We start from the raw sequence: 25672 nt of genomic DNA on the forward strand, positions 1-25672 counted from the left end.
ACAATTCTGACTACCTTCCTTCACAGGAAAACATGTCACAGCACCAAAAGCCTGATGGGAGTCCAGCAGAAGAGTATTGAACAGGCACTGAGATAATCCAGGCAAAATTGGTCTGCATAGATGCTAGGAATTGGTCTAGTGACAACCACACATACTAGCTCAAACGCCTCTACAATTACTTCTGAACACTGCTATTCTTTTTTTTATTATTCCTTTTGTTTTGGTTTAGCCAATTTCAATAAATCCACTTATTTTCTTCCAGATACTCTATGATTTCATTCTTTTTTAATGTGAACCCTCCCCTCTGAATCAACATGATTCCCTTCTATGGCTCCAAGACTACCAAGTACTATAGTATGTACATATTATTCAAAGGAAATTTGGATGCTAAAAATGGAGACATATTGGCTCTATAGATACGAGTAAATAGATGATTCTCTCTGAAAAGCAGTGGAGTGCCATGAAAATGAGACATAACACTTGCATTGAGGTTCAGGTAGCAGTTAAGAGTGTGCTTAGGATAATAGACACTAATTAGAGAGTACCTACTTCACCTCCAAGTGGTGACCTAAGATTAAGGAAAGGAGTGGTCTTCCACTGTACTATTTTTTAAAGAGGTGATATGCAAAATGAAAGAACAGGCAATTTATATGCATGTATTAGTTTTCTAGAAACTTAGATTGATGAGGAGCATGCTTGTTGGTCAGTGGTTGCTCAGTAAGGTGCTTCACTTCTGTCTAATTTTAATTTGCAGTCCAAGGAACAATTAGTAACCAAAATATAGAAGGCGACAAAAAATATGTAAAGCAATACTTCCTCATAGAATAATATAGAGCTAAATGACAGCAACCACTTAAAGTAGAAATGTTTATAAAATCTAAAAAAAAGTTTAATATAGAAGACTCCCGATTATTCTGCTGCAGTATATCCATGTTGCAGATTATCAGAGCATGATTTTCCCTCTCACTCAATTTTTTCCACAATCTTCATAAACAATAAAATCAGACGCAAAGTTACCGGAATTACTGCATTAATGTTAGGATACGCCGAGCTTCTTATTTTTGTTAGAATCCCCTTCATAGAAGCGATCGTGCGCTAGCTGCATTCACAGGAGCATCGTGTTCCTGTTTTCCAAGCCTTGGAGGGTGCCAAAGTGCTCCGCAATCACGGATATATGTCCTGCAGTATTTGCAACCTGGGCAACTTGTGCGAGAGGCGACTAATTGGCGTGGTGTCTGACAATGTAGTTTCCGACATCTTGCAGTGGTTTTGAAGCATTCGTGCAAACCACTTTTTGGTATCTATGATTACAAAGCCACAGGTGTGTGGTTTTCGAAACCAGGCCTTACATGGAGCATTAATAATACTAATACAACCATGTTATCACTGCTAAAAAGATCAACAACTGGCAAAGACAGCTCCCAATGAGTCGGGGAAGCACTCTTAAATAACAGAATAACTGCATAAATAATAATGTATTGTTTGTGTTACGTAAATTATGAACATTACCAGACGTTAAAATGAAAGTTTGGGTTATCCGTATTTTCTGATTATTCGTTCCATCTCCCCCTATCATTAGCCCGGATAATCGGGAGTGTGCTGCAAGTACTAAAAAAAGTAATACAGAATACTGATTTATTTAATTCAGCACTTGTAGGTAGTTAAATACTCACAAGGTAATAACAGCAACATACATCAGAAATTATTACATAAATCAGAAATAATTATGTACATAAATACAGAGAGTAAGAGTTTCAATTTCATTCAATGATTTATAACAAACAAAATAAAATCATTAATAATTCTGAATTGAGTATAATCCATTATTCACAACCTATAAATTAAAGGGAAAAGTTGATTTTCAAGTAACGATTCATGTTCAATACAACAGAACAGAAGTCACTGGCAAACCAATAATAAGAAGATTTTCCAATGAGTACTGCAGTGACAGGTACCAAAATCTCACCGTATAGCTCTCCCAGGATCCCTGGAAAATGAAAGCAGTCTTTCAATGCATTCCAAATATTCTTTGACCAAGATGTTCCCCACATTACTGTTTCATATCTTGATTAGATGTAACTTTGCAAATTTGTCTGAGTTGGCAAACTTTTGGATTGCTAGCCAAACAATTAAAAAAATTGAATCAAATAATCTTGATAATGAAATGCATGTATCCATAAATTTGCATACTGCAATACCATGAAAAGTTGAGAAATCAGCAGTAGGTATATTATGAAGTCAACAAGGATGGAAGATTGTAGATGAATACATACCCTTTTTAATAAAACCATCTCCAAATATGAGATTCTGACTTCGTCACATTTATTGGACAAAATATTCATCTGACTGAGACTTTACTCGGTCATATAATCACGATATCAACTAAGAGCAAGTTCCCAATTTGTGCAGCAACTATCAACATTTACCGTATATTTTACTGAATATGGTCCCCCCTTTCTTTCCAAAAATGCCTGTGGTAAAAGTAAAGGGGGGGGACTATATTCAAACACATTTTTTTTTACTTTTCCCGAAACTGAAGCTCAAACTCAAAATTAAGGGGGGGGGGGGACTATAGTAGTAGAATAGAGCAAAAGGGTGCGTTGACGGCAGGGTCATTTTGCATAAAGGGGGGACTATATTCGTAGAAATACGGTAGGTACTTTCAGGTAACAATAATTTTCTTCCTTTCATTTCGTCTCATAATTTTTCTGGTTAGTGACAGTAATATGGAGGCCAACTTGCAGGCAGTCGGTCACCACTAAGCCCACCCTCATAGTTGTGCCATTAACTCAAACCTTCCATTAGTCTCCAAGACTGGAATGGGATCTGATAATAGATACAAATGGTTTCCTCCCAGCAATTTGTGGGCTGAGTTGCACATGATTGACTTTTGCCTGTGGTGCCATTCTGTTTTGAATTAGTGTGATACAGTGGTGCATAACACTGTGTCCTAGGGTAAAATGAGTTCCACTCTGGGCAGCATGAACCAGTGGCACAGCAAGGGGGGGTTATGGCGGATAAACCCCCCTTTCCCCCAGAGCTCATAGAAATTTGTAAGTTTAATCCATTTTAATAAATTGCAATAATATTACTTACAGAATAGTGTCAGGATTTATAAAATTTCCCTCAGAAAGCAGTAAAACTCATCGTGTATCCTAAAATTTTTCTGGGGAGGGCCCCCACACCTCCCACTTACCCTGGTGGGTATTCCGTACCACCAGACACCCCAGTATTAGTCATGCCAAAAACCGCTCCTAGCCTTAATTCCTAGCTGCACCCCTGGCATGAACCACCAGTAGATCTCATCCAACTTCTATTTGTCCCACTTAAGTTAACATCTATGGACACACCAAGTTGTACGGCTCATTTTGCTGAACAGCAGCAACAGTAAGATGAAGAAAAAAAATAAATAAAAATTTGCTATTGTGTGGGCCAGATGTTGGGTTTGACCCCTTGGTGGGTGGCAACACACCGTGAATGTGCTTGGGTATTTCAAGCAACACATCTCGCAGCTGCCATTACTAGATCCGGGACATTGGACAATGTAGGTTTCAAGTCCATTTTGCACTAAGAGTAAATGGCCACAAAATGTGCATTCAGTGATCTTTCAGGATCTTTCATGAGCAACATTGCCTTACAGTGGTAGAGCAAATGGAACAAACTTTCTAATATTTAAAATAGAGGAGCTAGCCACAAATGAGATTGCCTAATGGTATGCTAGTAACTTGAAAATTGAGTTGAGCCCAGTTAAAGAAAAAAACTTTACCCTGAATAATGTTATGAAAAAGTGTTTGAATCAAAGGCAATTGTTGACAAAAAACATGAAGGTAATTGAATAAGAGGAGATTTTAATAGTGAATATAAAAGGCAAGCAATGTCTTAAAAATTAATCAATCAATTTCCATCTTTCTACCTATACAGTACACAATATTAAGTACAATAAAAATATTTAGTAAAACTTTGGTGGAAATTAATTTAGTATAGTATTTAATGCATTGATAATACAGTAAAAGATCAATAATCTGCAAATCCAAAAAATGGAATGATCTAAACAATGGATGATTTTCTGGAGTTTTTCAAAATTTCTATTTTTGTATGTTGCATCGCTGAAATTACGCCTATCTAAGTGGTTAAATTGCCATGTAAGAGCCTGGCTGTTTTCAATAAAATTTTGCAAGAACAAGCCAACTAATTTGCCGTTTTCCTCAGCAAAATATTTGATAACTTGACTTGGGATACCTAGATGTGGTGATTTTGGACGTCATAATTTACAAACATCAACATACCATTCCCACTCAAACTTTCCTGACATAATTAAAATGGAAGAGAGTTGAAGTTTACATTGTGCATGCCACACATCTAAAATTACTTAAAATATGTGCGAGGAGATCTGCAGTTTTGTGAAAAATGTGAGAAAATTATTTTTCCCATGTTTTGGTGTTGCCTACATGCAGGTAACTAACCTATTCACTGGGAATATCGTGAACTCGGAATGTATCTGGTCCCCAGCATAATCGATCTTCTACTGTACATTAATAAATACCACCTACCACAGTACAGGCATCCCCCGAGTTATGTATGCCTCGACTTACGTAAATCCATACTTACGTAAGTGATAACCGTACTTCAAGTGATTACGTTAATTTTCGAATGTGAGCGCGTTGAAGTAGATATTAGCTCATATACCCAATGGCAGAAAAAATTTCGAATAGTTATAGAGTTTTTTACGTGCTAAACAAAACAAAGTGACCCATTTTTATCATTCCTCGAAGGAATTTTCATTAATTTATGTAGAAAATCGTTTATAAACCCTAAGTCAATAAACAACGTGAAAATTTGCAGTTCTAGCGATGGAAGTGGTTGCACTCACTTCTGTACAATACAACTTGTCACACAGCATACACACCCGAACTCCGACTTTCAAATATTTAAAAATTGTATCATTAAGTTTGGACATCTGTGGAATTAAAAGAAAATAAAGTTCAAGCAGAAATCTTTAATGCGGAAAGGTATTGGATAGTACTCAGGTAAAGGCATTGAAATTTTGAGTGTTGGCAAAGAACGCTGCGAAAAAGTGAAGAAAAAGTTGACATACGATATTAATTGTGTACTTATTTACATGTTTCTGGCGACTGGGTTGCTGTGTTGTATTTTGCAAAGATTTTATTAAGCTGCATTTTCTCGTTCTCTCATATTGTGTGCCAATATAAATGAATACTGCGTCATTGAAAGCTTTTCCCCACTAACTTTGTTGCAAGTTAATGACGGAGTTGGCTGAATAAAAGCTCACTTTTAATTAACTTCATGCATTGGAAATACTCTACGATGTTTCCAGCGAAGTAAATATTCAAATGATGATATTTTCACGTCATTTTATTGAGATGTGAGAATATGAAAGTATGTTTGCGTGTGTGAAAGATTACTGTGACAATTAAACCGCCAGATTCATCAATCAACATAATATATAAAAGGCAGAAGATATAATGGCTATAGGTAAGTAGACAATGCAAACTATGGGCCCTTAGTTCGCAGTATAACATAATGAATCAATTTAAGTATTCAGTTCAGTAATGTAGCGTTGAGATACCGTACTTTCCCAAATCCACGCAATGGGTCAACTCGGGGAATAATATTACGCATTTTGATTGGCAATGCTTGAGATGCAACTCTCAGACTATATTAATGTTTATGGATTTTTTATCTAATAACGCAAGAATACGCTGAAGAGTTCATGAACATCGCAGTGAATTGAATGAAACTTAACCGAGAATGTACCGCGCATTTCTCCACTGAGAATTCACCCCACCGATCGAAATCTCTGAAGCACTAACGCAGAATGTTCGACTTACGTAAATTTCGACTTACGCAGAGTCTGCTGGAACGCATCCCTTACGTAACTCGGGGGATGCCTGTACAGGTGATATTGGCAACCTGAATATTGTGAAATATGATTTGATGCTTTCCCAGGGGCTCATCCTCAAGGTAGCAGAATGTAGTTTTCTTTAAAACAGTCGGAGCTTGAAACATTGACTAATATGGATAAATTCACGTGGTGGGGATTCCGAGAACAGTTTACCCTCAACCTGATCATTGTTGGTCAAATATGAATTGCTGAGTAGTATACAATATAATAAACCATTCTCACTTTTGTAAAGCCGTCTTACAAAATTTAATATTAAATTGGACATAAATACAAGTCTATGTTGTGGCAACCATGCTCGCCAGCATGTTTGTTTTTTTTATTATTAGTGATGGGTCGGTTCGATTCCTCGATTCTTCGATTCCTCGATTCTCGACCAAGAACCGGAATCGAAAACGAGTACTTGCCAAGGTGAAAAATCGATTCCGATTCCAGTAGTACTTCAAACAATAAAATATACGACCACGTTTCCAACAGTCGTTTGAATTTTCGCGCCACGTAATCGTAATGACAAAACACATATCTTCTAGGGATGTGCGAGTACTCGAAAATTCAAGTCGATTGAGTAGTTGGTACTCGACTCGAGCGTTTCGAGTAGCATTACGAATGTCGAGTCGAGTAGTTAAGGTTACAGAGCTTTTGAGGCTGTAGCCTCAACTACAGTAGGTCCAGCAATCTGCCGAAAGCGCTATCATGAAACTCATGTAATAATGCAGTTTTTAAAGCCGATAAGTCATTCTAATGCCTTGGCCAGGTAGTTTCAGCTTGCCAAATACACTATAGTTGTAGACGTGGGCACCGAATACCTTTACGCCAGCCGCGGCGGTCAATCGTCTTCCTACCCGGCGCACACTGCAACTGGTCCGAAATCGGAAAAAGCTGGAATAAAGTCCAAAATGACCTTTTTGGGGATAGAGACTTGAAACTCAGCGTAAATACTTAAAAATCATTACCAAATATTGATTTATATGCCAATTTACATATATACGAACCTTTAGTGAGATACAGAGGCCCAAACATGACCAACTTTACAATGCCACGCGAGATATCGTTTTTCCTAAAAAAATCTTTGAATTTATCCAAGTGGTTTTGCGTTGGTATGAGTTTTATGGAATAAAAAACGCAATATTCCTTTGATCTGGTGCTTTGCCTATACTTTCAGTAACTTTTGAAGATTTTGGCTCTCATCTGTCTGGTTTTACGACGCAAAATGGCCGACCCGTTTTTCATGCGAAATTTGACATATAGTAGACATTATCTTTCGTTTACGAAAAATATAACTCGGAAAATTTGAACCACAATATAAAGTAGAGATTTCTAAAGAGTACTAAGCAGAAATCTTGAAAAAAAAGTTTGCAACGAAGGAAATAAGAGCGATTTTTCAATAGCGCGTCAAGGCTGAGCTACACGCTGCGGAACTTTAAGGCTCTGTAACTGAGGCCGATTTTTCAAGTTTTTTTAAAGATTAGTCTTGAAAATCGTCATTTAAAGCATGGATAATCGTCTTCATTGACTTAAAACACTAAACTGAGGATGTTAAAAAGGATTATGTATAGATCGACTAGAACATTTAGCGCATTACTCGAGTGAAAATAATAAGGATTGGATATTTTTCGGAACTATCCCACGCATAAGAAATATGCCTCGGGTATTGAAGTAAAGTGAAGAGATTAAGTCAGCATGCTTAAGAAAGAGAAAAATGAACTGTTTCCGTGAAAGGCAACAACCGATACCCTTTTTCCCTTTCCACCTTCCCCGAGGTGAGTCGCGCAGAAGGGGGAGTTTTCACACCACAAAGGCTCTTTTAGCCTTTTTTTATTACTGCGTCCGTCTGATATGATATTCATTTGTAGCGTTTAGTTTCTTTCTTGAACTTAAAAAAAGCAAGAGATTTTAAGGTTGATTAAATGACGTGAGAAGTATAGAATTTTTTTGGCTCTACAAAACTAAAGTTTAGTTCTATAGTTCGTTCGCTTCGTCCACTTGAATTCCATGAAGATTCAAGATCCAAAAAAATCGTTGATATAATTTTTAATAAAAATTTCAAAGTCTCCATAATCTTGTAATTTTGGTAGGAAAGTACTTGCCCAATCACGAAAGTGTGTAGCAAAAGGCAATTTTCTACAGGCAGTAATACTGTAACATGGAGACGTCAAAACCTGCCGGCTGAGCATGTAGAATAATTGGTTTTTCTGCTTGAGAATTTGAAAGGGCCAAATATTACATGATTCATATAAGTAGTATGTAATCTTTATTATAGCTATGAAAATTTCTGTACTCAGGGCTCTCCCCTTGTAGTTTGGATACATATATATGGTCGACATATTATGAGTGCCAATATTCTAAAGTAATACCTATCATGTAACACCACTTTTTAGTTATTTACCTAGTTATTTTGAAATATAGCTATTATATTTTAATTACATAGTGATGATATGAAAGATGCTTTTGTCAACTGACTCTTTTACAGAGTAATATTTTTTAAAGTGGTTTTCTTGTTGCCTGGAATTAAGTCATATTCTTCTTGGAGCCTATGGCATCAGAATCGATGGAATCGGTATCGGTAGAATCGGAATCGAAATGTCAGAATCGGAATCGGAATCGATAAAATTTTGGAATCGACCCATCACTATTTATTATAATTAATTTCACAGCAACATTTGTTTATAAATATGACCATGAGTTTATTTTTTTCCAAATGTCTATTTCAATTGATAGTTTATTTATATTTTGTAATTTTTGATGCGTATGAGTGTGTGTTGTTTTTTTTAAAAAAGTGATTCAAAAAGTGCGCGACAAAGAAAAAAGAAGGAAGAAACGATACTGTGGTATTCGGAAAAGCAGGTGGCGCTGATCTAATACACCACGTGTAGTTTCCCCATCCCCCCTCCCTTGTCCCAAGAAGACAGGCAGAATGGAGTGAGTCAGCAGTCCGGAATCAGAAATCAGTCGGAGGGACTCATCAGAAGGGAGTCGGAAGGAGCAGGTGACAGCAGGCGAAAGAGATGCCCCATGAGTTGCCATCGTGAAGGCGAGGCGGGACCGGAGCCAAGGACGAGCCGTGGCGATCTGATCGCCAGCCAATAGCCAGATTATCCTTTTTTCTCGAGAGCCTGATATCTGGGCGTATGAGAGAATTGCTGAAGGAAGGGCAGGCCAAGCCGTCCACTACCAGACAGCTCTTTTCCAGATCTTGGAAGTTGTCTGCGAGTCTGCGCCGCACCTTTCGACGAGGCCCATGAGCAACCCCCACGCCCTCACCTGCATCACCATCAACTCCTAAAAGTAAGATCGAGACAACACTCCTACTCGACGACCCCCCGATTTCCCCGTTTTAATCCCATCAGCGTACACGCCTTCTTTTTCGAGAAGAAAGACATAACTTTCGAAGCACCATGCTATTTTGTGAAATAATTTTCAGTGTCGCTTTGTGGTGGTGCAAATTCGAATCCGCGCGCCAGCCGTTGGTGCGCCGGGCGACCGGCAATTGTCTGGAGAGTCTACTGACGCTGCCGCCAGAGGTCGCGGTGGTCGACCCACGCCGCTTGCTGGGCGCCGCCATGACAGGCAGTCCGATGTTAACCACGCTACTAAGCGCACACAATTGTGGCCACGCCAACCGGCTTTTACTGTGACATTACTCTGTTATGTGTAACATTACTCCATGAAAATATACTGTTTTTTTAAATTGAGGTGGTTTTTGTTTACGTTAGACCGCACCTTCCCCTCAGCTTATATTTTTAAATAATTTATGAGGAAGAGACTAAAGCTTGCCAAACGGTTAATTGTGTTGTGTAATTCATTGATCATTGAACTTTCATTATTTTTTCTTTTTTGATAAGTTGTTTTTTTGTTGCTTTCTTTTCGATTACGAATTTCATTGATGCAGATATTTTGTTGATAGATTTAAGTCCCCTTATCAACCATTTCATGAATAAATCTTGCTCGCTAAGTTATAAATGTGTTTTGGGATCCAAAATTCAAGAACGAAGGTTTCCTGGTTTCCTATCAACCGCTTCATTAGTTGTATGTACCCGCTTATTTTCACATCGCCCAGCCTTGAGGTATCCTGCTCTAGCTTCCGACTGTCACGTATTCGGCTCGCAACGTGCGGCCCGAAGCCAACTGTCACAATTTACAGTAAACTCTCGCTATTACAAAGTTAACGGGACTGAAAAACCACAAGTTTGCAATAACAAACTTTGTAAGATTGTTTCTTTTAGAAACCATCACAAAAAACATACCTAGCTAAAGTTCCTTATCTCTTGAATCTTCTGCACTCATAGTCGTATTGTGGAATAGCTTCAGAGTCATGTGTATGTGATACACAATTATACAGGGTGATTCTAAAAGAATATCACAACCCTAAAAATGTATAACTCTGCATAAAAGAAAAGGAGAACGAAGCACTACCTGTCTTCGCATTAAGGAAGCTCTGAAGTTCAAAAGCTCTAAAATGCTAAATCACTAAAGTTTAATTTAGTTGCTCATTTGTTCACTTGAGGCGCTGTTGACGTTAGCCTACCACAATGAACTTCATCACTGGCCACAAACAAGCTCTGATATCATCCCCCGTGATTTTTCCTTAAGGTATGTTTAGGTACCTATGTTCAGGATATGGTGTTTCCATCACCTCTACCATTAAATATTGATGATCTGATGCAAGAAATATCAGCAGACATCCAAATTTTTACACCCAATATGCTATTGAGAGTGTGAAACAAATTCAAGTACCCATCGAGGTGATATCGTTTAACTGTCAGGAGGAGGTCATATTGAACATTTGTGGACTTGTTCTTAAGTGAAAAAAAAATCTTTTAAATGTTCTTGATAATGATGTATAACACACGTTTCTTTTGTGTTTTTTTATTAAATACAGATTTGTGAAGGTGTGATATTCTTTATAAATCACCATGTATTATGAACAAACATAGTAAATCCTTGATATACAAACAAGATGCATTCTGAGACATTGTTCGTAAGTTGATAAACCTATGAAAGGCATCGAAAAGTGTGTTATCCTGCAGAATGCAACACTGCATTACAGTGAGTTAACTCACTGTTGTGACAAACTAATTTACCTGCACAGAAAACGCGGCTTGAGCCGAAATAAATTCACTGTCCGCGGGAAGGAAGAAGGGGCAAAATGCTGAACAGTTCCTGACTTCACAACAGATTTCTTGAAACATTGTTCAGATTGTACTCAAAGTATGAGTTCCATATTACGCAACACCGCGTCGCATCGGCCAACTCCAAAGGCGAAAATTTGACATTTCCGGCACCCCTTAGTTCTTTGAAAATTTGTATCTCTATATGTTCCTAAATCAAATTTTTGCAAAGCACTTCCTGTACAGCCTATCTACGAGCCGTTATGAGTGGGTCACCATGATTCCACACAGTTGAAGCTTATTATATTATGCTGTGCGGATACTGAAGTATATCCTACAGATGAAAGAACCATAATTGCTGATCTTGGGCACAGTGCACAAGGAGAACTTGAACGTAACACAATGCATACCACATACCGTAGCGTATATCCACCTAAATGCTCATTACTCGCCTGCGTCGATTTATAGCTCTTGAGATATTTAGAAGCCAAAGAACAGCGAATTGAGGAAATGAGCAGGGGAAAATTGTAAAACTACTTCAAAAATTTAAATATGTCTGAGGGCTGAATTCTAGAATCACGAAGAAATTATGAAAGGGAGATTGGTGTAACGGAATTCCGGGAGCTATTTTGTCACAGATAAATAAATGTAATCTTCTGCAGCATTTGACCATTTGCAAATATTTTTTTTCTGGCTTGAATAACAAAGATTGTTTTAGTTTGATTAAATCATCATTTATATGGAAATGTAAGCTTTGTTTATAAAATAACAGGCAATGATAAAGAACATTATACTGCTTGGTGGCATTAATTTATCACTCCTCTAGCATTGAAAAGATGGGGCATAGTGTCCAGTGGAATTAAAGTGAGGTGGAAATGGATAGGAAGAACTTTGTAATGAAGTTCATTTTATTACCACCGGGACCAGGACTGACATTCGTAATTTTGTAATAGCGAAAATTTCATACAAATGTTTCCTTTAGTATACATTGTATTAGCCTTTTTGTCAGGACCAACAACTTACTTCGCAATAGCGAGAACATCATAATAATGTTGTTCGTATTACTGAGAGTCTACCATACATCCTATTTTACCCATAGTCCTAAAAACATAAAATATAAGAAGACTCAAACACAACTCAATGCTCCCAAGTTTAAGCCCAACTCAACTTGAGCTGAAAATTGGTGTTCACACACCTCTATTTTGCAATGACCTTCAAAAGTGAAGTCAAAACTGAGGTTTGTTGAAGGTAAATGGGGAACCATCAACCTTAGGGGGTGATTAGCATCTCTGTATTATCAATGCATAACTACATACGTACTAAATTTTTTATGGTATAAGAGAGTAGAGCAATTTCACCACTAGTCTACTTTACAAATTAAACGTTTACCATACTCACAGAAATAAGCAGCACAAGGACATCCAAGAGCAGGAAAATACTTCTGTCAGGCTTTACCTGAAACCCAAGTGCATGATTTTGCGGAATATAGCTGGTCCTTCCCAGTATCCCCTATAAGACAAACATACGGCTGTCATTAATACCACTAGTTACTAATGCTACTACCTAACTACTAACTAACTTTACTAATTATTCTCTGAAGTGCATTAAATTTACGAACATGGACCACAAAAATTTTAGTAATGCACCATCCCTTTATCAAAGAAAACCCATGGGTAATCAAAGAGAAACAAATATTTAAATGCATTTATTTCCATGTAACATACTCCAATATTCCTCAAATTCAACATTTATTTTATACATTATGGTACCCTAAGCAATGAATCAGAATTTAAAAAATTGGATTCAAAGGATATAATTTTTTAAATTTCAGCTTACTTCCATGCTTGATTTCACAACCACACCCTTCACTAGCGACAGAATTTCTCACTGTATGTCATGCACACTGATTTTTAAAATTACCTCAGCATCAAGTTCCAGTATAACTCGGGCATGATATACTTCTTCATCATGAACATTGAAAGCCTTTCCTTTCCTTGATCCACCGGAAATGTTTCCATGGGAGCACCATTATAATCAAACTCCGCAAGGATGCAAGAATTGTACCCAGTCACCAAGGGACAAGATGTATAGCCAAGATATTTGGCAGTCAATTCCTCATTTTTCATCCTGGAGTCCAAATTCAGTCGTAAAGTCCTCAGCTGAGATGCTGCAAGGAATATACAGTTAAACTTTGATTTTACGCAGTTGGAGGGACCGAAATATGGGCACTGTGTAAAATCAAAGTGTGTAAAATCAAGAGTTGGTATTGAGGAGGAGTATAGTCTTCAGGATAACACTAGCTCATTATTGCTCGGAAAATTAAGCCTAATAATCTTATTTACTCAAAAGCAACACCGCAGATGACGTGTTTGTTACCTTTAGAGAAACAACTTTGCATTCCTGAACAGTGTTTCCCATGGTTGAACAAAATGGTTGAAATGCCAGCATTTCTGGCACTAAGATTACTTCTGTTACCCAGGAGAAATTTCGGAATGGTGATACTTAATGGTCGCAGAGAAGCTAATTTTCGAAAATATTCTCATTAAAAGCAGTTTTCAGGATATCCGTTTTACCACCAGCAGACAAACAAAGTTCAAGTCCTGGCAGTAGCAGAGACTTATCAGAGATGGCCCTATCCCTACTTGAGTCTAATGTGGAGGGCACTTCCAGTGCACCACTCTGTCCATCAGATGGGAAGTTAAGTCCTGGTCCCTTTTGAGCTTATCATTACAACCTGGCTAATGCCAACATAGGGTTCCTATCCCCCCAGCCCTTACCTCATGGCGCTAATGTCCCCAGTTGTTGGTTACCTCCAAATAGCATACCATAGATAATACGGAGCACACAGGACCCGGGATATTCGGAAATTCAGATTTTTCCGGTGCTTAGATCACTTTTTTAAAGTGAGCTATTTAAATGACCGCGCAACTGCCGTCATGCCGCCCGTGATGAATAAAAAATGACTAATAGTCCTGAAAATTTTTCCTTCTTTATAATTAATACGCATTAAAAAAGCATTTCCCCATGAAATTTTAGCATTAGTAGATTGACTCTTCCGGGAATAGCTTCTCTGTCGGCATTCTTCCGCGAATTCAGCGCCGGGACCTTCGACTCACAAGCCGTGTGACTCAGCTTCACGTAATATTTTGCTTCCCCATATCTGATAACAACACCGGACACTTTTTGTATTTCGATTTAATGGTACTAAGCCATTCCTGAGTTTAAAGGGACTGCCTTATCACTCACGTCTTGAATTTGACTTCAATGATTACATGACAATTGACGACGCGAGTTATTCTCCGAGGGCATTAACTCCCGTTCCGTTAAAACGCTTGCCACCTAGCGGAGTTAAGGTAATAGCTATTCAAGTTCCAATCATGTTTAACTTAAACCGTCTGACAATGAGATACAAGTTGAGTCGGTTCTGATAAGCGCGCAGCGCAAGCAATTTTTCCTCGCCTCCATTTGTCCCGCAGATGTGGGATTAGCCTGGGAATGAGACAATGCATGCTGCTTTTACCATCGTGTTGAATCACAATCGACTTACGTCCATACTAGAAGTAAGACTATCTTTTTTGGATCACCATGGAAGCCAAAATTTTGGCACGGGAGTATTTTTAACGACTCATTTCGCCGTTATATTTCGCTGGGGCGACGGAAAACATAGCGTCGGCAAAATTCTAGAAAGCCTTGCGTTGGCGATAGATATTCCGTAGCTCATAATTCTGGGTATAAACAGCATCGATCAATAAGTCGAATAATAAACGAAAGGTGATAATGTTAATATCTCCAGCGATCATGTCTTAATAAAAAGTAGTTACGCATACACGGCGATTGCCGTGTGTTTTAGGTTTCGATATCCTTCTACGGCGAATTTGAACTAAGAGCGACATTCGCGTTCGTAATGGAGCCTAAGAGGGCTCACGGGGAAGCAATAATTAGATTCGCGATGTATTTAGTTTCACGCTCAACAGCGCGATGTCATTTCAACCGTTCCTGTATTCATTTTTGCAACTCATTGAGACGAAATAATAACCTAACTGCATATTGCTCTAGTCGGATTTTCAAAACAAGCCGAAAGACAACTGCGTAAAATCAAGATTAGCGACCTCTTAGGGGCTGGGTTTATGCTGCGCAAAATCGAAAAACTGCGTAAAATCAAGAAAAGATGTAAAATCGAAGTTTCACCATTGCAATTCCCTATGCTTTCCGGCCGGACTTGAGTGCCGCTGCGTAAAAACGAGACTTGATGTAAAATCGAAGTGCGTAAAATCGAAGTTTTACTGTATTTCACATTCCTATGAATATATCAGATAGGCAGTGTAAATTAGAGACAACTATTCCACTAAATTCTACTCCACTTCATGCAAGTACTCCACATTTACCATATTAAATTTTAATATGATGCAGTACTTGAATATTGATAGTTAAACATAACATTGCTGCAAGAAATTTTTTCATACGAATATTTAAATTAGGTCAAACAAGATAATTGCAATAATAAGCAGTTTATAACGTTAAATTTTAATATGATGTAGTATTTGAATATTGAAAATTTGCTCTGAATCAATTGTGTGATCAAAGAGGCATCAAAATCAATTTTAGGCACAATATCATTAAAGTTAGTCCAGCAAAAAAAGGAAGCAGTTTTTGAACATCTGGATAGCCCTGGATCATATATGACTGTGGATATAAACCTGATTCCCTCCAAATGAGACTTACTCTGTAGTTTTAAGAAAAGCATTTAAGCTGTTCTAGAGGTGCAGATCATGTAAAATGGGCCAAAGCTATAGTTAACTGTAATTTACAAGTTGTAGTGTCATTAGCTTCAATTGGTGCCCAGCCAATGTGTGAGCAACATAAGTGTGTGGGATATACTTAGTGATATTTACAAAGTAAGATTATGGGAAAGCCCTGGATAGCAGAGCCTAAAAACCAAAAAGAAGAGAAATACGTCTCAACGGAAAAATTAAAAATTTTCTAAAGGTAGAGTGTTTTTTGCAGCAAAATTTGAATTCTGCAGTAAAAAACCCCTAGGAAATAGAATTTGAGTAGAATTTTCTTAAGCATCACAGCCTGAAACCTTTAACAATTGTATTACAATAGATGACAACATTCTGCCTTGCAAGGATAGAACACCTCACACGTCATGTTAGGAACCAGTGGCCGGTATCAGTTATGGCAGCAGTAACAATGGCAATGAAAGCACAGAAACATTTCCACCAAAAAAAATTGCACCCCATACAACCAATGTAAGAAAATGCATTGATGCAGTCACTACTAATGGTCTGAGAATTTTATGAATACTATCCCATTTCACCACATTCATCCTTGGCCCTCTACCAGATATTCCATGCAATTTCCATGAATTACCTGGGCAGAGGAAAATATAAAACTATGAATACATATTTCACAGGCTGAGTAAGATTACTTCAAAATAACTAAAGTTCAAGCATTGCCTTCACTCTATTGGGGTGACTCCAAAATAAATATGTTAAGTATTTCCTAAACACCGTCCACATTATTACTGGAAATCACGAGTCTCAAAATGTTGTCATGGATTGCCTTTTTTCCTTATATCAAATAGCAATGCATTACATAATTATCTTCATCTCATTGCTCACTCTTAGCCTATCTCTTGAAAAGTTAACATATACTTTTCCATCCCTAGATGACTGCCTTCTCAATTGAAAAACTGGTTTCAGAGATATATGAGGGTTGCCCAGTAAGTAATGCACCACATTTGTTTCCTTCAACATTTATGAATTGAACATAATTAGAATTACACGCATGAAAGAATGTTATTTCAACTACACACCCTATTTTTGCACGTAATCTCCGTTCCGTTCTATGGCCTTCCTCCAGCGCGAAACAAGGGCATGTTTCCCCTCTTGCTACCAATCCTTGATCTGATCCTCGACTGCTACAAATCTTGGATCACTTCCAAAGCACCCTCTGATATCCTCATCCTCTGAGACCAGAAACTAATTGTACTCCCGTAGACAGCAGATAATCCCTCGACTTTGCACAAATGTTTTCGAATATTCTCTGCAGTGAGGAATTCAATGATGGCACTCTGCTTGCAACATACATCACTTACAGACGCCATTTTAAAATGGTCCTGCAGCTACACTATCTGTCCTAGGAGCCAGGAATTTTGTATGAGCACCCATGAAACTTCAGATAAAGCATATCGATGGCTAATTTCTAACAATAGGTGCGTCAAAAATAATAACTTTTCAGAAACTGTCGTCCGCAAAACATGAATCAACGCGGTGTAAACCCGGAAAACCATCACCAGTCATTGCATTTTGTTTAAGATGCCTGTCTCAAACAATGTGTGACGTTTTGCATTTGCACCATTATTGTCACCTGAGAAAAATATTGTGGTGCATAACTTCCTGAACAACCTACATCCATCTCTTCCAACTTTAACTGGCTTTAAATAAATTACATCTTTGAATAATTTCATTTCTAGCAAGAATATAAGTTCAAATTTATATGAGTCAATTCCAGATCAAATGAAGCCTGTTAAGTATTACTAAAGAAAGAAATTAGTCTGTACTGACCTACAGCGGCTCCAGTTTTAGATGTCGGAAGATTTGTGCAGTCACCTATGCCAAAGATGTTATCAAACTTTTTATGCAGCAAAGTATCCTTGCTCACATCAAGGAAACCAGTGCTGTCCACCAGTTCCTTACAATCTTGCAACACTTTTGGGGCAGACATTGGCGGAGAAACATGCAGTAGAGAATACTGGAAGATGGAAAAACAACTTGTGATTATTGACACCTGTTTAAATAAGCTTCTTTGGTGCTAGCACATAAAATGTCACCCAGTGCCTAAAAACAAATGGTATATACATAAGAGTCATGACTGGTAGGAAGCTAGTAATTTTAAGTTGCTGATGTAAAAAAATTCCCTATCATAGCAGAAATTTTCTTTCAGCACACATTTGCTGTAAAATAAATAGTTTTTCTCACAAAATCAAATAATTTTGATTAAACTTTTCTGCAGTTGGGTAATACTAAAAATATAATCTCAAAATTATGGGATATCAACATTGCAATTATTATTAGCTTGGTATCTATTCATTGATGATGACTATGACAGTAACAGACATTACTTAAGGTCAATGAGAAATTATGAGCATAGATTCACATGGTATACTAATGTTAAAAATGAAATGTTTAACCATTACATGATTTCCATGAAATTATAACCTACTGTCGGAGGAAATTGAACATGAGATTTTCTTAAAACTACAGAGTTAGTCTCATCTGGAGGGGATCAAACTTACATCCAGAGTCATATATGATCCAGGGCTATCCAGATTTTCAAAAACTGCTTCCTTTTTCGCTGGATCAACTTTAATGAGATTGTGCCTCAAATTGACTTTGATGCCTCTTTCATCACACAACTGATTCAGAGCACAAGCATACTTCTTCACACCAAAAATCACTGGGAGGGACGTGTTGTAAATTATGTTTGCTTTATCTCTTCTCCCCGTCTGAAAAGAAATGAAGCAGAGAAGACCTGGTAAAAAATAGTAAGGAAATACAGAGGTAGGCACTCAGAAGTACCATTAAAAACAAATCTAAATATTAACCAAAATGCTGACTCATTGCTTGAATTGGGGTTACTGGAAAAATGGGGATGAAAAGTCACTTCTCGCCAAACACTTACTACAGACTTGTCAGTCTTGTCGTTTCCATTCAGAAATTCTCCACATTGAACATAGGCCACACGGCCTAACATTTTAGAGCAATTTGAAATTGTACAAACCGAAACAAATATGCTAATGAATGAGCAAGTTTCTGTCACTCACTCTCTTCTCCTCAAGATCCCCTTCCCAAAGATAAATGGTCAAATTTCTATTTCACCCTTTTTGATTCTGTCCATCTGAAAAACTGTAGATATCGATGTCTAATTGTCATGTTATTATGGTGAATTCTACTCGCACGTGATGTTTAGTATCCTCTTCTGGATCCCTAGACCTAATTCCAAAATAATATTAAAAATTCAAAAGAGGATACTGCGGATTTTAGGTAAAGTGCCTCCTTACGCTCCATGCCACCCCCTATTTCAGAAATTTAGCATTTTACCTCTCCCCTGTGTGTACATAAGTACATGTTTCAATTGTTTTCGAGCAAAAAAGTATATTTCTAACAGTGCAAACAATGGCGATTATCATCTTTGTTATACTATAAGAGCTACAAGCCTTCACCAAACATTTACAAGAACAAAAAAACTTATGCATCATGGCACATGGACCTATTGTTATTTAATAACCTTCCACCGGAAGTTAAGAGTAAAGACTAGGTCCCTCTTCGAATAACTTTGTGACTTTCTTTGGAAACATTTATTTTATTCTCCAGACGGATATCTTTATATGTAACGTTTTTTGTACCTTACTCACACCTTAATGTGTCCTATATTGGTATCAAACAAATCACCAGACAAATAAATTTATAATTATTACCCACTCTTTAACCAACTCCAACCTTCAAAGGGTTTTTTCCTACCCACCTATCCACTCCCTTCATCTTGTATTGACAATTTTTTCTGCCGGCAATCCCTTCCCCTAACTCATGTTAATTCTATTCTCACTCTTTTACTCGGTTACCCTTTCGGGGACTTCTCCCCTCCTTACCTCACTACATACTCCCACCTCCACATTATAATTACATGCGGCCTTCATTCCACCCTTTCCTTTCTATTCTTCTTCACCCTCCCTCCCTTAGCCTTCCCATTTCCTTGGTTATTTTCCCTGTGTCGTCATTCTACAACTATTACTAGAGTCCTCCTCCTGCCCCCAGGTTTTTCCCGCATCTCCTCAGTAGTCTGTTATCTCAATGTCACCGCAACGTACGTCAATTTCCCACCCCCTTCCTCAAACTTGTCTAATTCTTCCCCACTTCTTCCTCAAATGAATAAATGTGATGCTCTTATGTGCTTTGGTGCCTTGCACCAGATTATAAATAGGTTATAAAAAACTTTCAAAAAAATAATTTGTTTGGGTATCTGAACGGTAGCCACTCTCACTAGGCCTGCTTATTTGAAGATATCTAGTGGTAGGATGACCACTAAGCCTCAAGGAAACAATCACAGACAGTCTCATTTTCAACGGCTGGCGTGAAGTCTGGGAGTTACACAAGTATTGGTACAGGTCTCAGTGTCTGAAACTCACACTAAGTATAGATTTTTCTATAAATCTTAGCATACTAAATAGCAGAGGTCACAGAAATAGACAAATGAACACACCAAAATCCACAAAAGTTGTCTAGTAACAAGTTGTAAAGAGAAAATCAGGTAGGCAGCCACAGAGACGATATGCCTCAAATGGAGAGTTAATATTTATTGCCCAAAATATTGTAAATAAAGCAATGAAAAGTCTGATAGCAACTAGATACCTGCAAGGGATACAATAATACAAAATATTCAACACTGAAGAACTTCATAATTTGACGTGAATGGCTATGGGACTGTCAGGGTAACAAAATACCAATTGTTGACCCCCATTGGCATGATAGTCATCAGGGTTCAGAGCTAAAAACTTTGACACTTTACATCAAAAAAGCTTTTCATGCTCGTTTAAGATTTTCTCAATTCTAACTTGACATTTTCAGTCTAAAAACAAAAAAAAAGTTATGACTCTAATGAACTTGGAAAATTCCTCCTGCCTCGCAATGTGCTTAGTCAACTTTTCCTTAAGAATAGAAAACAATAATAAGTACTTGAAAATGAATCAACAAAATTATGATCAACTTGAATTATAAACAAATTAACCTGAGTATTTCACATCATCCGTAAAAAATTGGTCAAAATTGTCTTTTTACGGCAACATTCAGTGGCTTACCTTGCGAAAATAATGCTCAGCTATGTACATTATTTTTTGAGGTGCTCCAGCACACTTAACTGGAGTATTAGGGAAGGTGAAAATTGCATTTCCCTCTTTAAATTTCTTCAAGTCTTCAAAAGTCTTAGTTACATACTCCGGAGCATAATTTGAGCACACACCAGGTGTCTTCAATGCATCAACAAGCCCTTCAACCTGAAAAAATTTACATATAAAAAATCTAATAAAATAGCACGTACGATATGACAATTCAAATTTGTGACATTTTTCTAATGAGATTCCTAGTAAGAAATAACATTCAAAATTAGAAAGGAGTTTTTAAAAATTCAAGACATTTTACCAAAAACTTGCCAACAACATGAAGATAACATTATTTCTGTGGTACAGTACTTTTTAAACAGATTTTGTTCGTAACTGGTCACTTACTAAAAACTAACCCTTAGTAATCTAATACCAAACACCCTTCCAGCAACCACAGTTTGGATTTATTTCCACTTCCACTGTAATTTGTAACAAATATGTAGTAGAAGTAACGAAAAAGTCTCAACCAAAAAACCCAATTTGTAAATTCATCAGGTGACATTAACTGACACAATATTATTTTGCCAACTGACATGAAAAAGATAAAATAAGAGCAGATGGGAGAAGGTAAGTACGATACCAGATACTTGGACCTAAAGGACATTGCCAAGAAGTGCTCCATTTGAAATGGGTACTGGATTTTTCCCATGCTGGATCTTTGGAATACCACAAAAAAATTTGGTGCTTCAAGTGAGGTCCTTTTTTTTAGCTTTGGCAAAACCAGCAACTCATAAGAATCTTGCCACCCTAGGGAACTGACCCTCCATTATTATCACAACTCCCTCCCCCTGCTGCGTGCCATCCAGTGATGAGCAAAAGCAGATTAGAAAAACTGCTTAATGTATTCGACAATGATTCAAGCCACACAAACCATTGAGAAATGATAATTACAAGCCAAACCTATGCATCAGAGTTAAACTGTTATCAAGAACAAGACTTCTCTCGACTAAAGAGTTATCAGCCAATAAAAATTCAAGTAGCAACAAGGGTAACAGTACTCACTTGTACACTATCAGCTGCTGATGGATATGAGCTTACTCGAAGAGCTATGCTGTGTTATGTATTATGTTATAAATACCTTAACCTGGCAAGGCATAGCATCCAGGATCGAATAATTCCATAATATTAACAATTAAAGGCTCAAACATGCGAGTAACAGCTGACAAGTTTAGATGATAAGATTCGTGGAACTATAGATCAATCTGACATCACCAAGATATAGAGGGGCTATCCATCGTCTTCTACTGGATTGGCATGGATATCTTAAAATTGTAGAAGCTGAGCTTGGTTTTCCTTCTAGCCAGAGATAAGTATATACGTAGCTAACTGCGTACAGAACTTTCAATTTTCAAGTTCCTTAATGCTACAAACTAACTGCAAGAAGGTAACGCACCGGAACAAAACGATTGCTTATGAGTTTCAGTGGAGTATTTATATTGGCTTAAGGAATAAACACATTATCCCAGATTCTATCGCCAACCGAGTATAAACAAAAATAAAAACTGAGAGATGATGGCTCAAATCCGAATAAATTGTGACAATTTCAATAGCCGTTCTTCCCAAATTGACATAAAAGAGGCATAGAGAATAGCAAATACATACCGCATTAAAATTTAGTTGAAGTCCAATGGCGGTAACCATAAATTCGTATTCCACTGTATCACCACCTTTTAACATCACTTGGTTTTTAGCTGGATCAAATTTCACCACATAATCCTTCAACCATACAGCATTTTTGGGAAGCACTGATTTCGTTGGTCTACAGCTGTTTTCCAGTGTTTTCATTCCACCTCCGATTAATGTAAACATCGGTTGATAGTAGTGTTTCTACAAATTCAGAATTTATCCTTAATATAATCTCCCCATTAAGGATTACTTACACAAAATTATTTTAACTAAATACAGGCGTAGCGTTTAAAGTAATTAAAAAATAATTCCACTTACTCGGAACTTAAGTTAATGCTAGAAAGTATTTCAAGAACATGAGCATCACGTTGACATTACCTCGCTCGGTTCGATTATGATAACATTCCCTTTTCCTAACTTCGAAGCATATTTCGCCCCGACACTGCATCCTCCAGATCCTCCGCCCACAATCAGAAGTTTGCAACTAAAAACAATACGCGAATTATAAACAAATCAAACCATCAGCCGGTATCCGAACAATCGACTCACACACACATACCTATGCTTCTTGTTTAACACTGAACCAGTCGAGAATCGTTTTAATTCCCTTAAAAAGTTCTCCTGTACCGTAGTACTCGCCAACTTACTTCCCTTGCACCACATCGTCATTCTGCGAGACAGCTACAATCTCGTCCCTCCTCGTCAAGCACCTGCAGAGAACTGCGGCGACGTGAGACATCGCCTCTGTCCCAAAAAAATATCACGGGATTCGCCAACTTCCTGACCTTGCCGACTGACCGACGCGGAGATCTCCTAGCGATGATCATCCAATAATACATCTCCAAGGCGGCTGTTTCAATCGACGTTTCAAGTAGAGCCCAATAAATATTTCTGTTGATTTCCTTTCACATCTTAACGAAAAACAGGAAATCGACCAAGATTGAGGATCGGAGACGGAAAAATATTTGAAAGAGATCATTATTGTTGGCGACATGAGCTCATTTACGTGAAATAGTGATAATAACAAATAAAAGCCCATGCAACTACTAACGCCTAACGATTGAGTTCCTATGTTGAATGCTCTCTAAAAATCAACTTGCATATACGCGATACCGGGACAACGATACGGAGTATTTACAAAATCTTTTCAAATCTTGCCATGCCGTGACCACCACAGCGACACTTGAGCACATTCCTAGAGAGCTACACCGAAAATCACACAACACCACACCCTGCGGTCCACAAGCCCAGCCTCGCAAAAATAATTTAAACGCAAACCGGAGAATGACTCTAAATTTAAACAGCAAAATAGTGAAAATAAGCAATCCTTTTAACAACAATCCACTTTTCGACTATCTGCTTAGGCTTATTGTTACCTCTGTAACCACTAGAGGGGCAAAAATACACTACGCGCCAATTATGAAACGTGCGGGAGCTGTAACATGAAATATGCAGTAAAAATATGCAGTTTGCAAAGTTGGCATTGCTTGTTTTCTGTTTGGTTGATTGTTCTTTTGTTTTCTCCCGCTCTCGGAGATGGAGTAATAGAAGTAACATGTGCATTGTATCGTGTTTGAAATAAATGTGGCTGTAAACATAAGGATATGACACATATGTGGTACCTTTTCGCAAGAATCTAAACAAGCGTTCAATAAAGAGAAATGAAAACTGTGAGGAGGTACAATAGATAGATTATTTTTGAAGCACCGATTCAATATTTACTGAATTTAGATTTGGGAATATTATGGCGTGACTGTGACGGACACAGTCATGATTTATTTTACTCAGGAGCAAAGATGGAAAACAGTTAGGCAAATATGCTCCAACAAACTTACACCTGCTGTTGATGAAAACATCTTTGTGTACTCCAGCTGTTTGTAGAAGAAGATCATAGCCTGGAAGTCCCCGCAGAAGCGGGCAGACCGTTTCCCAAGAAGCGCATTGAAAAAAATCTCATAACCTTTCTATATCTTTTATTGCTGGTATGGTATGGTATTTGGAGGAGGCGACCGACAGCTGAGGTCATTTGCGCCATTAGGGAAGGGTGGAGAGAAACCCAGCGTCGGCGTTAGCCTGCTCTTAACGAAAGGCGCCAAGGGGACCACGGCTAAACGTCCACTCCGACGGACGGAGTGCTGCGCTTGAAATGTCCTCCACACAACATTCAAGCAGGGATCGGGCAGTATCTGAAAATTCTCTGCCACTGCCGGGATTTGAACCCGAGCCCGCCAGGTGGGAAGCCAACACTCTAGCCATCACACCAACCCCATCCCCCTTTAATTGCTATCGTTTAAGAAGTCAACTCAGAAGTATAAAAACACAGAAGTCACACGCTTAAAAAATTGGAATTACCATATCCGCAACAATAAAAGGTGCCTTATATTTTTTTCGTTAAGTGTTTTGGAATAATCATTTACCTTACCACGTATCAAACTATACACGAAACAATTTACTCATGTTTCACTAACGAGAACCCCTATGAAAAAATTGTATAAAACCGTATAAAATTTCTATACAGTTTATACAGGTTGTATACAATTTGTATACATTGTATACAAATTGTATAAACTGTATTAATTCACCAGCTGTATACAGCATATACAATTTGTATACAATGTATACAATTTGTATACAATGTATACAATTTGTACACAATGTATACAATTTGTATAACAGCAATTCAAAGTAGGCCTCAAAAATCCAAGTCCAAAAATGAACTTAGTAGGGGACAAAAATAATGTTCCACATTCGAGAGTTCAATTGCTTCTAAAGATCATGAATCGCGTTTTAAACAAGATTCTCGGAGATCCATCAACGCTACACTGAAAGAAAAAATTGGTTGTGGTATCCAACAGTTGGATCCCACACCCAATTTAAATGGATGCTGGGGCGCCATCCAATTAGTTGGATGAGGCAGCCATTTTAAATGGCTGGCTAAGAGATGGCTGTGACAACCAACTCGTTGGATACCACAGCCAGCGTCGTTGGGTCTTACGCCCATCTATATTGGATGCCGCAGCTTTGCGAAATTGTTGCCGTAGCGTTAATGAATGGGTAATATTTTAGCGGATATTATTA

The 25672-nt window shown here is 37.8% G+C and overlaps 1 protein-coding gene across 1 annotated transcript; it reads right to left on the reverse strand.

The window, feature by feature from the left end:
• Positions 1-1621: 1621 nt before the first annotated feature.
• On the reverse strand, positions 1622-23585 carry LOC124165397 (sulfide:quinone oxidoreductase, mitochondrial). Its single transcript, XM_046542790.1, has 9 exons — positions 23154-23585; positions 22973-23078; positions 22571-22795; positions 20888-21082; positions 18329-18538; positions 17598-17784; positions 12949-13195; positions 12427-12537; positions 1622-1987 (listed from the first exon to the last, which is right to left on the reverse strand). The coding sequence occupies exons 1-8, from the start codon at positions 23261-23263 to the stop codon at positions 12480-12482; spliced, it is 1338 nt and encodes a 445-aa protein (XP_046398746.1). The 5' UTR covers positions 23264-23585; the 3' UTR covers positions 1622-1987; positions 12427-12479.
• Positions 23586-25672: the final 2087 nt, after the last annotated feature.

This window comes from Ischnura elegans, chromosome 9 (assembly GCF_921293095.1).
Source record: "Ischnura elegans chromosome 9, ioIscEleg1.1, whole genome shotgun sequence".
NCBI lineage: Eukaryota > Metazoa > Arthropoda > Insecta > Odonata > Coenagrionidae > Ischnura > Ischnura elegans.